Source organism: Taudactylus pleione, unplaced genomic scaffold, assembly GCF_031769625.1.
Source record: "Taudactylus pleione unplaced genomic scaffold, aTauple2 ptg000290l, whole genome shotgun sequence".
NCBI lineage: Eukaryota > Metazoa > Chordata > Amphibia > Anura > Myobatrachidae > Taudactylus > Taudactylus pleione.
The window spans coordinates 6,423,351-6,440,232 of NW_028284692.1; the positions used below are offsets into that span (position 1 = coordinate 6,423,351).

The 16,882-nt window shown below is 47.3% G+C and overlaps 1 protein-coding gene across 1 annotated transcript in view; it reads left to right on the forward strand.

Annotated features, from left to right (window-relative positions):
* Positions 1-3,894: 3,894 nt before the first annotated feature.
* The window catches only part of ACSF2 (acyl-CoA synthetase family member 2), a 151,356-nt gene continuing 138,368 nt past the window's right edge, over positions 3,895-16,882 (forward strand). The window contains exon 1 of the mRNA XM_088482709.1: positions 3,895-4,033. Within this exon, the coding sequence (XP_088338835.1) occupies positions 3,942-4,033 (92 nt within the window). The 5' untranslated portion in view covers positions 3,895-3,941. The remainder of the gene's footprint in view (positions 4,034-16,882) is intronic.

A 16,882-nucleotide genomic window follows, 5' to 3' on the forward strand; every position in this document is an offset into this window, starting at 1 on the left:
ATCCTAAAACTTTATCAGCGTTATCTCTGTACTCTAATGAATTCACGTGCCTGGAGAGGTCCATGCTATATTTATGTATAACTGTGAGTTTAAGTGAGATTTAAGTGTCTGATGAACGTAAGAGCTATATTTTAATACTCTTCGTGGTGGCAGCTTAGGTAAAACCCACATCACAACCACCCAGCTACGTCAGGTTGGCATATCTGAGCGCAGGCTGGGCACGGTGTCGTGACACTTATATTTTGGGACATGTAATTTTAAGTGCTTAATATTAACTTGGATTGTTTAATATTAACTTGCTAGGCTTAAAAACTTGATTCAAAGATGGACGCAACGTCGATGCTGGACGCAGTGGAGATTGAGAAAGCATAGGCTTACTCAGAAGTTCAATGAGCAACCAAATACACGACCAATGTTTCCGATGTTCCCACTTTTGTACGTGAGCCGCAGATGTGAGGTGGCGTTTCAGTGAACAAGACAGCTGCTGAGTAATTTGCATTTTTTAAAGTGCACTATGTACTGAGTTGCAGTTGCGAAGGCACTTGCGTTCATCTCTGAATCAGGCCCGCTGTCCTGTAACCTATGTGCTACTCTATTCACAATTATTTTAGGTGTACTATGCATGGAAATAGTTATTAATAAAGTATATTCAGGAAAGTAATGTTTTATAATCCATTAATTCAGAAACCTTTCCCCTTCTATAACCCATCTCCCATAACCAGAGGCTAGAGAAATGATTTCTATTGCATGTTTAGACTTTGCCTTATCTCGCAGGCTGCAGCTCGATTTTAAGTGGTGAGCTTCGCATGCCGCGGATGCTTTGCAATAACAGGGAGTAAGCTGCCTGGGAATCAGTATGATTTACCTCCGGCCGCATGGCTGGCGATTCAAATCCCGACAGCGGAAGCCCGCCAGGGTTGAAGATCCCGAACATAAAAAGGGAAGTATTAACTAATCCTATTCTACCCCCTAACCCTCCTTTAGGGGTGCCTAATCTCCCCCCCAAGTGTCTAACCCTGACCCCCCTTTAAGTGCCTAACCCCCTCTAAGTGGCTAACCCTAACCTCCCCCCAAGTGCCTAACCCTAACCCCCCCTCCCCACAGCCTAACCCTAAGTCTCCCGGGGGGGTGCCTAACCCTAACCTCCCCAAGGGGGTGCCTAACCCTAACCCCCCCTTCCCCTAGCCTAACCCTAACCTCCCGGGGGGGGTGCCTAACCCTAATTCCCCCCCGGGTGCCCCTAACCTAACCTCCCCCCTGCGGCTGCCCGCGCCCGGCTTACTTTCGATTGGCAAGCCGGGTGTCAGGCTCCCGGCGTAGGTCTAATGACAGGCGTCAGGATTTCGATGCCTGTCATTAGTGCCTTGCCGGGATTAGTCGGGAAGCTGGCGGTCGGGATTACGTCCCGACTGCTTCCCGCTGCCTGTAACACATCACAGCTGGGGCCGGTCCCTGGCAAGTAACAGCTTTACGCAGCCCCAATCCACATAGAGCGGGATGTACGTAAAGCAAAAAGTGGCCAAAACTCATAAACTCTCCTATATCAAGCTCCGGAATGCGATACTTTCCAGAACTTCTTGGACCCGTTAGGCAACACCATCTATAGATAGCGTTGACTAATAGAAGCCTGTGGGGTTCTCTTCGCAATGTTACCTGAGAGGGATCTAATTGGATACCCGCTGCATGTACATATGGACTCCCGAGAGTCTTCTGGGTCATAAACCCTGTAATTCCTATCATCGCAAATGAAAGCACTTTTCAGAAGAAAAAAACGGGTTGGTGCACAATCCCAGTGGTGAGAATCCAGACGGTTACAATACCGGCTCCGGAATCCCAACGGATGTTGGTGAGTATTCTAACCCTTACCTTCCCCCTAACCGACACCGCAAGTGGGTCCAGCAGCTTACCCTAATTGTCCCCTTCCACAACCTAACCCTCCCCTCCCGCAGTCTAACCCTAACCATTCCCCTATTGCCTAACCCTTCTTAGATTCCGAACGTCGGGATTCTAGAGCTGGTATTCTGATGCCCGTCGGGAAACCGGAGCAGTTATTCTGACCCCCTGGATGCTGCCGACATTCCCAAAGAGTCATAGGGAATGGGTATGTATTGAATTACACTAAAATACAATTCAGGTTGGGATTAAATTTCACACTTAACTGCAAATTGTGATATTCAATACCCACAATTCAATGATCATGTAAAAGTCATGATTGACCCCTTTAGAAACACACATTGCAAAAGGGATTATCACTAGCTTGTTTGACCAGGGTTCTTATATTGGAATAATGTATGTGAATTCTATACAATTATACCATGTCTTATTCCTGGCACTACACATCCTGTCACTGAAGCAATTGGAGCAGCACATTCACCTTCTAGCCTAACCAGGGCCGGAGCTAGGCTGTGCTGCGCCTAGCGCTGTCCTGTGTAGCCGCCCCTTCCCTCCTCCTGAGCTTAAATATATCCCATAGCGCTGGGAGGTGGGCGTTTCCTGCGCCCTCCGGAAACAGTAGCGCTCCGGGCGACGGACCGGCTTGTCCTTTCCTGGAGCCGCTACTGAGCCTAACAACAGCCAACCTAAAGGCCCCCATACATCAGAGATTGATTGCAGCAATCATGCAATTTACAATCGATTGTGTATAAAAATCTTTCCCTTTTTCAATCGATTGCAGAATTGCCACAATCGATTGAAAAAGGTAAAGATTTTATACACAATCGATTGCAAATTGGGCCTTAAGAGGCCACCAAACATTGGCCCTCATTCAGAGCCGCTCGTTAGCGGCAGTACGCTCGTTCCGAGCGATGTTTGCACATCTGCGCATGCGTACGGTTTTTAGTACGCATGCGCGAACCAGTCAGTGCGGCCAAAAATCGTTTGTACGCTATATAGCGAGTGCCTGCTATTTTGAGTGACAGAATGAGGCGTATGTGGGTGGTAACAGGGGAAGGTGCTTGAAAACGGGGGAGTGGAATTCGAACGCAGGCGTGCTTAAAGGTCAAAACGGGCGTATTATGGGTGTGCATAATTAATACAGCAGCGTCATTGACCACGTCACTGGGTTATTTTATAGCCAGAACTGCTCGCAAATTTGTGGTAGCAAACACCAACCACAAGAATAGCGAGCAGTTCATACGCTGCTCGATGTACTCGATTAATCAAATAAATAGCGGACATGACGTATGGTGCGAGCGGCCAGGGGGCGTTTTTAACAAATAAACGAGCGTATGTTTTGCTCGCTCGTTCAGACTTAGAGGTGTGAACAGACTGCAATTTGCGAACGGATCATTTGAATAGCCACCCCTTGTTTTTGAACGAACGACCGCAAATAGCGAACGGCTCTGAATGAGGGCCATTATTCCAAACGTCTTTTTTTATGTGTCTTTCTTTAATAAGTGCACATCTCCAGCCATCGCCACTCACTATGGGGAACTTTGTGTATCACGTATCATGGGGCGGCTATGTTACATCTAGTTATATATAATGCCATAGTTTCCTGTACCCGAGTCATGCAGCTTGGCAAACGGCAATTGCAGGCAGCAGCAGAATACACGCCAGCCACGCCCGCACACAACTATGGCTAATCCGTCCGTGGGCATGAAACCCGGAGTACTGTAAATTTATATAACTGTAAAGTGACAGCCATCCAAGTTACTTTTTGTTGACGGTCCCTGGAGTACTCCGCATGAGCGACCTTATGATAGATTTTAGAATGCGGGCAGGGATAGATAGAATGTGGGCGGAGATATGCTGCCAGCCAGATTACACCGCCCTCTGGTATGGGGGCTATGCCTTTTGAAAGTAATGATATGCAAATAAACTCCTCCCACTAGGCGAGGACTATCACGATATGGGCGTGGTTAAATATAAGTTCACCGAGGCTTTGGTTCTACTGATTCCGTGTTGCTGCTGTGATCGCTGAGTGCGGTGTGTCTGTCACTATGGCGCTATTACGGCTGATGCGGATCCTGAGTCGGAAGGCTGGGACTGTTGGGGTGAAGAGGGTGTGGTTTCAGGGCATTCACCGGGGAAGGTAAGTGTAGCCTGTAGATAGGGGAAAATGTCCCATCTCGTGAGCCTAGAGTTTGTGCGCATCCTAATGTTCTCTGCAGAGTTCAAAGCATGCGCGTAGCGCAGTGCTTAATGTAGCCTAAGCTTATTACTAATGCATAGTATTTATAGTATACATATTTATTCTAGTATATGCTGTTTAAAGCCAATAACATTACATAAGGAAAGCTGTAGCACTGCAAGGTTATAAGATGTGTAACCACTAGGGGTCTTACCAGTGTGCCGGATACACAGCTCTGCTAGGACAGTTGTGCATTCTTCTTTAGTTCAACAGCTGTTTTTTATATACAGTGTAGACTAGAGCTGCAACTAGACTTTTTGGTGCCCTGTGTCAGAGAGGACATTGGTGCCCCCGCCCCTTATTTTTCTGTATAGGGACATAAATAGGCACCTGAAAAAGTGCCATGGCCTCATGGGGAAGGGACAGGGAAGAGATAGGGGAGGCCAGGAGATGCTGGGGATAAATGAAGAGGAAGCTACAAGTGAAAATGATTATAAACAGGAAAATTGACAGGCCCAAATAGCACCCCCTGCCCTGAGGTGCCCTGTGCCATGGCACTGGTTGCACCACCCTAGTTACGGCCCTGCTGTAGACAATATCTGTAAATTAAACTAATAATAAATGTGTGTCCTCAGGGAAGCAATGCAGATATGAGGAGATGACTGTAGGCTGTACTACGCACAGGAGTTTACACATTCATGTTGTATATTGATTTCTGGACCAGGGCTCTGTTTGCATAACCGGGAAGTTATATAATATGTCCTGTAGTGGTTTGGACACACATACTGTACTTTATTAAGAGCAACAAGTAAACAATTCACATTTGGAACAGACATGCGTATGAGGATAGAAAAGCAAAACATTTTGTTACATTTATTTAACATTTCTATCTTACAGTAGCTCACGGTATTACATTTCCATCCCTAGGCCTCATTTATGGGGAGAATAGCAGCAGGTTCCATGCCTTGTCCCGCAGAATAACAATGTGCGCATTTCACAGGCTATTTTAATTAATTGTGTTCCTGATACCTGCGCAATTCAATTAGAAACGTCAAGTTGTGTTTGTTGCACATTAACTCTGCAGTGCGCAGTGTATGTGAAGTACATGACAGTGGGGAAATCATCTTGAATCCCAGAAAAAGTGGCATGTAAAGATAGCAGGACAGTGTAGAAGGCTGTTGGTCGCCATAAACAATGTATCGGAGGCAATTAAATGGTGTCAAATGGTTGTTTTTTGGAACTTTTAGAAATTATGGAAATTTGATATCCAGCAATTGTATTTCAGCAAATAAAAGTACTTTATATAACTAAGTTGACAGCCAGCAAGGTTCACGGCAGCGCTGTACTTTTTGTAGAGTATTTTCGGGTACATTATAATGTCTATAGTGAAGTTTGTATATACAAGTTTGTAGAAAGCTGGTAAATTCCCCTTGAGGTTCCCACCTGCAATTTCAAAAACTCCTTTCCCATCAATACAACACTCAACATACATGACCCACATCATATACCTAATTTTCTGCTTTTTAGAGATCATCACCTGAAGAATTACATCTCTTCTTTGGCCATGTTTACGTATTTAAAAAACACTAAATACACATTTTTATTCATTGGGAGGGGTGTCACAGGGATATTTGTTCTGTCATTTTTACATTGAAATAAGGATTCTTCCTTACTTTTTACCTAGTCTGGAGCTGCAAACTAAAATCCGTGATAGCCCACTGAAACCCATGTTATTGCGAATTTATAATGGAATAGCAAAAAGTTGTGGCTTTTTAACTCACATTGAACAATTTTCGGTCAACCAATTGAATCTCACACCTTAAATGAAATACCTGGTAAATTTCACAGTGAATTTGCATATGAACGCCCACAAAGTTGATGAGGTAATTAGGTTAAAGCATAGGAAATATGGGCAGATTATCGAAAATGCGCACACACTGCTCAATATCAGGAAATGTGGCAAAGATTTTGTGTGTACGCACTATATCGTGTGTTCTGGGATCGTACGATTGTAAGTGATCATTTGCTACATTGTTCAGGTGTGTACCTAGCTTAAGTGTCATGGCACACTTAGGCAGTGCCGTAACTAGGGCTGTGCGAGCTGTGCCACCCACAGCCCCTGCACCAGGCTAGCAGGGTGCCTGGAACGGTACCCTGCAGCCAGTATCGCTGCTTCAGTGCCGCGTCTAGGCAGGCACCCTGCAGCTCTTACAGCATCCCCAAACAAGCCCCCCACCCTCCCGAAGGGTCCTAAGGATGCTTTTGTCTGAGCTGTAATTACAGGGTGCAGAAAAGCTCTGCTATGGCCCAGCACTTAGGACTGTTATGCTTCATGTTCTGTCAACAGTGGATTTGAATATTTCTTATCAATCTTGTGACCGCTTCCCCTCGTGTATTTTTCTAATGACAAAATAAATATCAGCTGACATGAGGCACAATATCTAGCCACTTCTGATTGGCTGATTAATTCTTCCAGCTAATAATACTTTAATCATAAGCATCACAGCAATAGTATGTCTAGTCGTTTTTTTACGTTACTAAATTGGCTTTTCAGTTTTGCAGGAAGGAAGTTTACCTATTTATTTTTAAGGGGAAAAAATGTTTCTGATTAAATTCATTTGTATTTAATTGCATTTTATATAAAAAATGTGACTTGTACATTTTATCAAAACAATTCAGACAGTGGTCTGTGTGATGGCTGTGATCCGTAGGGCTCGGGGCCGATAATTAACATTCCAACTCGACACGCAGTCAAGCTCCGAAAATATAATATTTTCAGAGCTTGATAAATTCTATCCCCTTACTAATGTATGGGAACATCGGGTCATTCTGGGAGAGAAAGGTAAGGAGGAGATATCTGTGATCTCTCTTGGATGACCTTTTTCATGAATGGCCCGATAATTACATTTCTACAAAAAATGGATAAAAGTGCTAATTTCACCTGCTTTTGTAGAAATTAAGTGATGATGAATAGACCTCTTAATTACATAATTATAGGGTAATTAGCGTGGCACCAGGTACTGCACCCTGAAACAGTTTTATCTCTTCCATTACTATAGTACAGCACCGGCTTTACCCGTAGAATGTATGAGAGCATTACTATGTGGACAGTGACAAGCAAGAAGCTGCAAGTGCAGAGTATATAGCTTTTGACTGGTCTTCGGGCTTACATCCATCATCTGCCATTTTAGAGAGCGAATTAGAATCTGTTTACTCTGCTATAGCTATGGATCTGCTCTGGGAAAAACCTGAAACATACAGTTTCCAGGGCTCATCCTAAAGGGAAGGAGTAGCTTAGAGAAAATTGTGCTGGCTTATAATAAACACATCACAAGATCTAAACCACAGGTCTTTCTCCTAAGGAGTAGACAATGACAATGACGCACAATAGGTCGCTGGTCAGATTGGACACTTTAGGCACCATATCGTGTCCTGGAGTGCCGGTTGACTGCCGGGGAGAGTTCAAGGGAAATCGTTAACGACATTGCATTGTTTGCGAGTCGTTTAGTGTGTGGCCAGCTTTAGAGTCTATGCTAATCGCAACGCATGCTGCAGCGATGCGAAAATATGTTAATGCAACAGGATGTGTCTGAAGGAAAACAACGCATCCTGCCGACACTACAGATCCAAGTCCTGTGTCCGAAAACGCAGCATCAGATAACCATCGCGACCAATGTCCGTGATGGTTGCAGCCATATGAGTAAGCCTATGCTTACTCAGAATGACTGCTGGAAATGCCCAGCCAGGACTAGGAAATCTGCGTGGGAAGACGCATACCATGGCCTTTGCATGCCTACTAAACGGGGGTGACACTCAAAAAGCAGTCAGCTTCACCGCCCCCGCCCTGCCGCCAAACAGCAGCAGCATGTCAATCACACACTGAGATCGATCTCCGAGGACCCGTTCTGCACATGCACAGAATGGGTCATGCGCAGTCCCCTCGCCAACGGACTTGTACTCAAACCATCGGGTTTGCTAACAAGTCTGAATCGAGCCCATAGCAACTTCTGACATCAGTCCACTATAAAGTACAATAGTCTTACATTATTTGCCCCCCCCATTACCCCCATACCCACCGCTCCAGGGGTATGGGGAAGAGCCCCGGGCTTCAGCATAAGCCTGGGGTGCTCGGGGGGGGGCTTCTTTGGGGGGTCCCCGACTCCCCCGAGGTCACCGGCTTGCAATGACCGACTTGGGGTGCTAATGCTTTGGACCTGGAGCCCCGGTGATTTGGTCTCCGGGCTGTGGCATTACACCCCGGTCGGTTGGGTCTGGTGCTGGTCTTAAATATAGAGGGTACCCCACGTCTTTTTTGTCCCCTATATTTAAAACCAGCACCAGTCCCTGCAGCCTGGTGTTGGTCTCTAAAATACAGTGGAACCCTACACATTTTGTTCTCCGTATTTTTAGAAACCACCACTGGCTGCCAAGCCTGGGGCTGGTTTGGCTTTTGGAGGGGAGCCCTATGTCATTTTTTTTTTAAAACTTTTAACCCGTTTTTTTACAGGTATAAACACAACGGGAATTTTAGGGAAAAAATCCAGGAAACCCCCTAAAGATGTTTAGACATAGGGGATCACTATGGGTACCCCCATTTTTATCTCCTAAAGAAAGTCAGGATTTGTAATAGCCGCCGGCAGGTGCATTTTTGCTGAATTTTTTAAAAATAACTTTAGGGACTTTAAAATATGCTAGTACCCATTTTCATTTACCCCAAATTTGATGGGACCACTTAAAAAACTGAAAAAAAAACCTAACTGCTCTTCTGCATCACTTCTTCAAAGTCGGGAAAAAAACACCTGTCGCGGCTATTTAAAAACCCCAACTTTCTTCTGCAGGCAAAAACGGGGGTACCCATAGTGATCCTCGAGGTCTGGACATCTTTAGGGGTATCCTACAATTTTTTTCCCGAAAATTCCCGTTTTTTTTCGCTGATCCAAGTATCGCCGGGTCCCGTTTTCGCCTACTTTGAAATTGAATACGGGGATACGCGGGCACGCCCGCGATACTTTAACGCCGACAAAACAGGCGAAGTCGGCGTTAAGTCCGGGCGCGTTAAATTATCGCGGCTCGGCTCTAATTGAATACGGGCCTAAGTTTGAGTTTAGGTAAGCATTAGTTATAGGGGGACATTTCCGTATTCTGCTATCTGCAGTAGTGTCATGGTGCACTTAGGGCTGATGCAGATTGTTATTCGAAATATTCTGAGTGTTGGGGGGAAGAGGGTATGGTACCAGGGAAGATCAGGGATTCACCTGGGAAGGTAAGGGTAAGGTTAATGTTCTCACTGATCTGAGAGCTAGCACACTATACAATTCAGAGGTCATCACATTTATGTAGGCTGTTTATTTTGAAATCCTTACTGTATTGCTAATTCTTCTATATGTACTAACTAGCTGGGATACTCAGGCGTTGCCCGGTTGAAGACTTGACCCTGAAGTACGACAATATATTTAGAAAAGTTACTGGCGCACTTAGCTGATAGCTGCCTCAGTGTCCAAACGATGGTGCCCACCAGCAACCCGAAAAGTAACTGTCAATATGTAAACAATAAATGTCCAGACACCTTCGGCGCTGCTAATTTTCTATTGTCTTCAATGATCATCAAATACAACAGTTTCAAAGACGTAGAAGGGGTTCCCGAATGTTCTTAATCTCAAAGCTATAATATGGTAATGCTGCAGGAGGTGTCACACCTCCTGCATGCATTACTGATCTGAGTTGCGTCCAAGGACGCAGCACCGGATAATCTGCGATCACTAAAGCCGGCTGAGTGACCATGGGGTCACGCAAGCCAACCACAGCAGAGGGGTAAAAGCAACCAGGAAATCTCTGTTAGAGATCCTGGCCTCTCCACTCCCCACCCCCCCCACCCCCCAACAGTGGCAACATACAGACCCGTATTGCAGCTGCGCCGTACGGGTTATACGCATTCGCAGCTCCTATCGATCTATCGTGTTTGTGGTTATATTATTCCAATTTCTATTCATTTATATTGTATGGCATCAATGAAATAGTAATGGTTAGACAAGTCCATTGTAAGTAAACAATAGAAGCATATATTCAGTAAAAATAGCTGGTTGATTATGGGAGAGCACACAAATGGCATGCAGTGTATTTGAATAAACTTCATGTAGTCATGACACTAGCAGTAATGTAACCAATAAATACAGTAATACAGGAGTTTTAAGGGGTAAATTTACTAAGAATCGAGTTTTGTTTTTTTTTAAACTCACTTTGCTTCACCAAAACTCGGGTGAGTTTTCCCTTTTACAACTCGCAAATTTAGTTTAGCTGGAAGTGAGTTTGCCAGTGGTGAAGCAGATCGAGATTTCTTCCCCTAGTTGCGAGTTTAGATGAGATTACTCACCCGAGATTGCAGTGGTTTCTAAATCTTTACTAGTCACGGTGTGTGTAGTGTCTTTATTTAACTATTTATTTTACAGTGGAAGTACGGGTGCCGGCCGCATGCTGGCACTTGTAGTTCCACAAGTGCCAAAGTACAGGCATGCTGGCACCTATAGCTCCACTGTAAAATACAATAGTTTACTACTATTTAACCCTCTATTACCCCCGTGCCCACAGCCCAGGGGTGCGGAGAAGAGCCCCGTGCTTCAGACCAAGCCTGGGGTTTCGGGAGAGGAGGTGCCCCTTCTTGGGGGAGCCCCCAACTCCCCTGAGATCCCCGGGTTGGGCTGACCGGCTTGGGGTTGTAATGCTTTGGTCACGGAGCCCCGGTGAAAGGGTCTTCTGGCTGTGGCATTACACCCCGGTCAGTTTGGTCCGGTGCTGGTTTTAAATATAGGAGGACCACTATGCAATTTTTTCCCCCCTATATTTAAATCCAGGACTGGCCCTGCAGCCTGCTGATGGTTCGTAAATTACGGTGGAACCCTACTCATTTTGTTACCAATAATTTTAGGAACCAGGATTTGCTGGCAAGTCCTGGATTGGTTAGGCTTTTGGGGGGGACACAATGTAATTTTTTTTAATAAAAACACTTTATATTAGGTATACAGGCAGAAACATATACAAATCACACTGATCTGTGTATGTTTCTGCCAAAGTCGCAGCTAAGGAGGTGAGTGTTTAAAACCTCTATTTTACAGTGAGTTTGCTACAATCTCACACGAGATTGGAAACTCGATTCTTAGCAAATTTGCAAGTTGCATCATTTTCATGTAAAGTACTTCCTAATTTGGCCGATGGTGAGTTTTTTCGAGTTTGCAATCTCACATGAGTTTTAACAGTGAAAAGAGAGAACTGTCTTCCAGAAAACTCACTTGAGTTTCTTTAGTAAATTTGCAGTTTGAAAAACATGCCAAAACTCATCCAAACTCGATTCTTAATAAATGTACCCCCAATTCTCAATTACCCGCAACAGGTCATGTTCTAAGGATTCCTGGGCCTGATTCAGAGCCGGACGCTCTGACCAGAGCGCTCGCTCTGAATCAGGGCCCTCCTACCTAAAAATGGAGCGGCCTCTTGGACGCTCGCATAGCTGTGGGTGACTACCCACAGCTTATGCGAGCGTCCATGATGATGGTCGCGATGGTCAAGACCATCGTGACCATCGGGCTTGCGACGAGACCCTGCGGTAGGGTCTCGTGGCCGCAAGCCCTGGAGTGATTTTGGCTCTATCAGAGGCAAAATCACTCCCACTGACATCACTACTGATGTCAGTGGGGCCGGACCCAGACGGTAGGCGTTCCCATGGGAACGCCTCCGTCTGGCAGCCACGCCCCCGGCATGCCCACCAAAGGGGGCATGCTGTCAGTCACCATCGACAGCACGCCCCCTTTGGTGCGAGACCCGGAGTGACAGCTTGGCTGTCGCTATGCGGGTCTCGCGCATGCGCACCATCGACCCGCTTGCGAGCGTCCTGCGCTCGCGAGCGGGTCTGAATTAGGCCCTCTGTCTGTTGAAACAGGTGGGATATTATACCCCTTTGAGACATGCCGGGAATTTGGCCTGCCTCAGCCAAATTCCCGAGTTGCTGCGTATGTCTGAAAGGTACCTACCCGGGAAAACGTTCCCGGATAGCCGACCCTTCAACCGACCAGGGAATGTCTCGGGACTTAAGTCTCGGGAAATTACCCTGCTTATGCCTGAATGGTGTAACCTGGGAATTTACTACTCCCGGGATGCACCAAGCAGCTTTTACATTGATTTGGCAGCGCAGAGCGTCCTGTAGGACGCCTAGCGCTGCTGCTTTGAGTTGGCAGCGCGGACGTTCAGCGCTGCTGCTTTGAGTTGGCAGCACGGATGTTCAGCGCTGCTGCTTTGAGTTGGCAGCGCAGAGCGTCCTATAGGACGCTCAGCACTGCTGCTCACCACCCCCAGCGCTGGACGCCGGAGACACCCGCCGGCGGGTTTCTGGCACATTTAAATAATTTAATAATAATAAAATAAAATGCCTGTAGTGATTGGTCGGCTGCCTGCTGCATGATGATGACATCATCAGCGGCAGCCGGAGAGGGGATAGGCTAGGAAGGGCAGAGGAGAGGCAGGTAATATTAAAAACTGAAAAACCCGGCTTATGTCTGAAAGGGGTCTACCTGGGAATTTCCCGGGCAGACGCTGTAGTGTGAAAGGAGGGTCTCGACCAAATACCCGGGAACTTGCACAGGAGAAATTCCTGGGTCTGAGCAGTAAATTTCCCAGCTTGTATGTCTGAAAGGGGTATTACTGACCCAGCAAAATAGATTATATTATCTGTGTGTGATTAAAGAAATATTGAAAACATGACTTGTTGGGGGTTCTTGAGGATTGGAATTGAAACCCTTAGAAGTAATAGTACACAGATGTGGGTGTTACATGGGTTAGGCCATGTTTCATGTCATTTAAAAATAGTAATGTGCAATATTATGTTCTGTAGAACATTTGTATAACAGATTTTCCAGTCAAACGTGTACTCCTGAAGACAATAAAGATAAAAGGATAATTATGTGTGCAACTGTACTAGGGCTGTTACACAAAGGTGTTAAGTTTATGCCTGCAGCTCTCTAAAGGGTCATAAAGCGCGCTTTATTGCTGATATTCGAACAAGTACACCTTCTGCAGTATTCACAAGCATGAGCACTCCATAATATATGATGTACTGTATAGTCAGGGGCGTAGCAAGGGTGGTCCTGGTGGAGCTCCTGCTCCAGGCACCTGCTCTGGCCAGGGCGCAGGAGATCATCATCCGACGAGGAGCAGATCAACTGCAGAGCCTAAAGTACATAAGGGTCTAATTATTAAGCAGTGTTAGGAGACAGAGTGAAAAGTGATAAGGTGCCAGCCAATCAGCTCCTAACTGTCATTTTTCAAACACAGCCTGTGAGATGGCAGTTAGGGCCCTCATTCAGAGCCGTACGCTCTGAGCAGAGCGCATGCTCTGAATGAGGGCCGCCCTCCATAATTATGGAGCGTCCTCCTGGACGCTCGTATAGCTGTGGGTCACCACCCACAGCCTATACGAGCGAGCAGTTTGATGGCCGCGATGGTCTTGACCATCGCGACTATCGCCACTGCGAGCCGGAGCCTGCGGTTGAGTTTTTCAACCGCAAGGCCCGGAGTGATTTTGGCTCTATCAGAGCCAAAATCACTCCCACCGACATCACTAGTGATGTCAGTGGGCCGGCTTCTGACGGTAGGCGTTCCCTTGGGAACGCCCCCGTCAGGGAGGCACGCCCCCGGCACGCCCACCAAAGGGGGCGTGCTGTCAATCAACATCGACAGCACGCCCCCTTTGATCAGACACAACGAGCGAAGGAAAGTCCTTCGCTCGTCGCGTCTGGCGCATGCGCACGACGGAGCTCCCGCCGTCGTGCGCATGCGCAGTGCACAACATCGACCCACTTGCGAGCGGACAGCCGCTTGCGAGTTTGTCTGAATCAGGCCCTAGGAGCGGTTTGGATTGCACCTTATCACTTTTCACTCTGTCTCCTAACACTGCTTAGTAAATAGACCCCATAGAGAGATCAGGGACTCCAGACAGGGAGCATGGTGTGGGCGGAGCAATGCTTGCGGCTCTGCCCACACCACGCCCCCAGTATGGAGTCACTGATCTCTCTATGTGTTTCAGACTCAACAGGTGATCCAGCCCCCTTCGGGTGACTGATCTCCTGCGTTCTGTGAAAGTGAGGAAGGCACAGGGCCGGCCAGCCCATTATGCCAAGTACGCAGCCGCGTACGGCGCTTAGCTGTAAGGGCGCCATCTCCTGCCGCTGTCCCCCACAGGAGCCGGCGTTACAATAAGTCACAATGACTTATTATTCTGGATGCCGCTGCGCTGCCCGCCGACAGTGCTCCATCCGCGGCATGAACACACAGTACAGGCACGGATGGAGAGGGAGGAGGGACTGCCCTCTTTGCTCCTCCCCTCTCCTCAGCTCTTTTACCCTAGAGTGACATTAGCCATCTTACTGGAGTCCGTGCCTGCCGGGAGGGGCTGTGCACTTCAGCTCCTCCCCTTTCCACGTTATGTTCCCCTGTTTCCTCCCCTTTCTGATGGCTGTGCTTGGGCGCCGGGGATCTGATGTCGCGATCTCGTGACCATCCCCGGCGTTACATCCAACAAGGAGCCACGTAACTGATGACGTCAGTGTCCGCTTGGATCTAGCAACAACCTGAAGGGGCATCTAGATGCTGCTAAGGAGGCTGCCATCCACGTGCTGCACTGCAGTTGGGCACAGGTAAGATAATTGAAATACTGTATAATAGTCATCCACTGGCTGTCACCTTCTCTCTGTCAACCACTGCTGTCACCCTCTTCCTGTCATCACCCTCTCCCTGTCACCCAGTTATCACCCTCTCCCTGTCATCACCCATCTCTCGGTCACCCTCTTCCTGTCGTCACCCTCTCCGTCACCCACTGCTGTCATCCTCTTCCTGTCGTCACCCTCTCCGTCACCCACTGCTGTCACCCTCTCCCTGTCACCCAGTGCTGTCACTCTCTGTCACCCAGTGCTCTGTCACCCAGTGAAAGTGCTCTCTTTCTCTGTCACTCTGTCACCCAGTGAAAGTGCTCTCTTTCACCCAGTGCAGTCACTCTTTGTCACCCAGTGCTGTCACCCTCTCCCTGTCACCCATTGCTGTCTGTCACCCACTGCTGTCACCCTCTCCCTGTCACCCAGTGCTGTCACTCTCTGCCGCCCACTGCAGTCACTCTCTGTCACCCACTGCAGTCACCCTCTCCCTCTCATCACCCTTTCCTTGTCACCCACTGCTGTCACCCTCTTCCTGTCGTCACCCTCTCTGTCACCTACTGCTGTCACCCTCTCCCTGTCACCCACTGCTGTCACCCTCTCTCTGAGTATGGATCTTTGGGTATAGCACCTAGGGTGGTCCCAATGTCCCTATAACACTTCATACATTTTCACTGGTGGGGGCCTATGTGTGTGTATTATTATTTTTCACGTGGGGGCCTATGTGTGTTTTCTTTTTTCTGCAAAGATCTATGTGTTTTATTTTCACATGGAGGCTAATGCGTTTTATTTTTTTCATGCAGTGGCTATGGGCAAAATTTACTAGACATTAGGTTCTAAACCCCGGCGGTTTGGTAGCGGTTTGATGGCACGTTCTAACTGACAGCCTGTTCTATTCTAAAATTTGTTTTGACAACGGTTTTGCAGCGGTTTTGGCCTTAGTAAATCTGTGGATAGCAAAACCACTACCAGACTGCCGGTGTTTAAAACCTTGTACATGTATGTATGTGTGTGTTTTATCATGTGGGGTCCCCCGCAGTGTCTTTTTTTTTCCCCCTTTTGGTGCCATTGTTATTATTACCAAGGATTCTGCATGGTCTGATGCAGGAAAAAGTCCATGTGGGGTGACAACATGAGTTACTGCACTCGGTTACACCAGGCTTGCCGACTATCTGGCTGCCTCTTCCGGAAGAGGCAGACAGCTTGGCACAGCTGGAGGGCATGTCAGTTTTGAGGGTGGGCTGGGGGGCGTAACCTCGCGATCGCATCATTGCGACCCCGCACTGATATACGAGGGTTTATTTCACCAAGGGGCGCCAAAATCTATATTTGCTTACCCAAAATTTCAGGCTTGGGCCGGCCCTGGGAAGGCACATAGGAGTTGAGTAAGAAGGGGAGGGACCTGTGTCTGAAGGGAGGAGAGCTGTATGTGTATGGGTGGGGGGGGGGGGTCTGTGAGAGGAGGGAAGATTTGTGTGGGGGGGATCAGACTGATTGGGGAGAGCTATGGGTATGTGAGGGGAGGGGGTATTGTGTGAAGGGGGAGCTGAATGAAGGGGGATCTCAGTAAGTGGGGAGAGCTGTGTGTTTGGGGGGGGGTCTGTGTGAGGAAGGGAGATCTGTGTAATGGGGGGATTTCTGTGTGTTTGAGGGGAGGGGGTATAGTATGAAGGGGGTGAGCTGAGTGAGGGGGGAGAGAGCCGTGTGGAGGGATCTCAGTGAGTGGGAATAGCTGTGTGTGTGAAGGGGGGCTGAGTGAGAGAGGAACAGAGAGGGGAATTCAGTTAGAGGTGAAAAGCCATATTCGCCTGTTTTTTTGTGAAAAATTCGCCTAAAAAAAAATTTGCCAAATTCAATTCCAGGACAATTTCGCCTAAGTGGAAACAATTCTCCAAAAATTATTCTCCAATCAATAGCTGGTGAAAAGAAATGCAAAATCTTTATTTTGGGGTGCAAACGTGGGGAAACAACTCAGACCCCTTGGGACAGCCCCCCCAAAGGACAAATATGCAAAAAATACAGAACTAAAACCTAAGAACACCCCGAAAAAGACATGTCATTTTTGGGGTGTAAATTTAAAAAGTGGGGGGATAAACATTAAAAGTAGCGAAAAAGACTT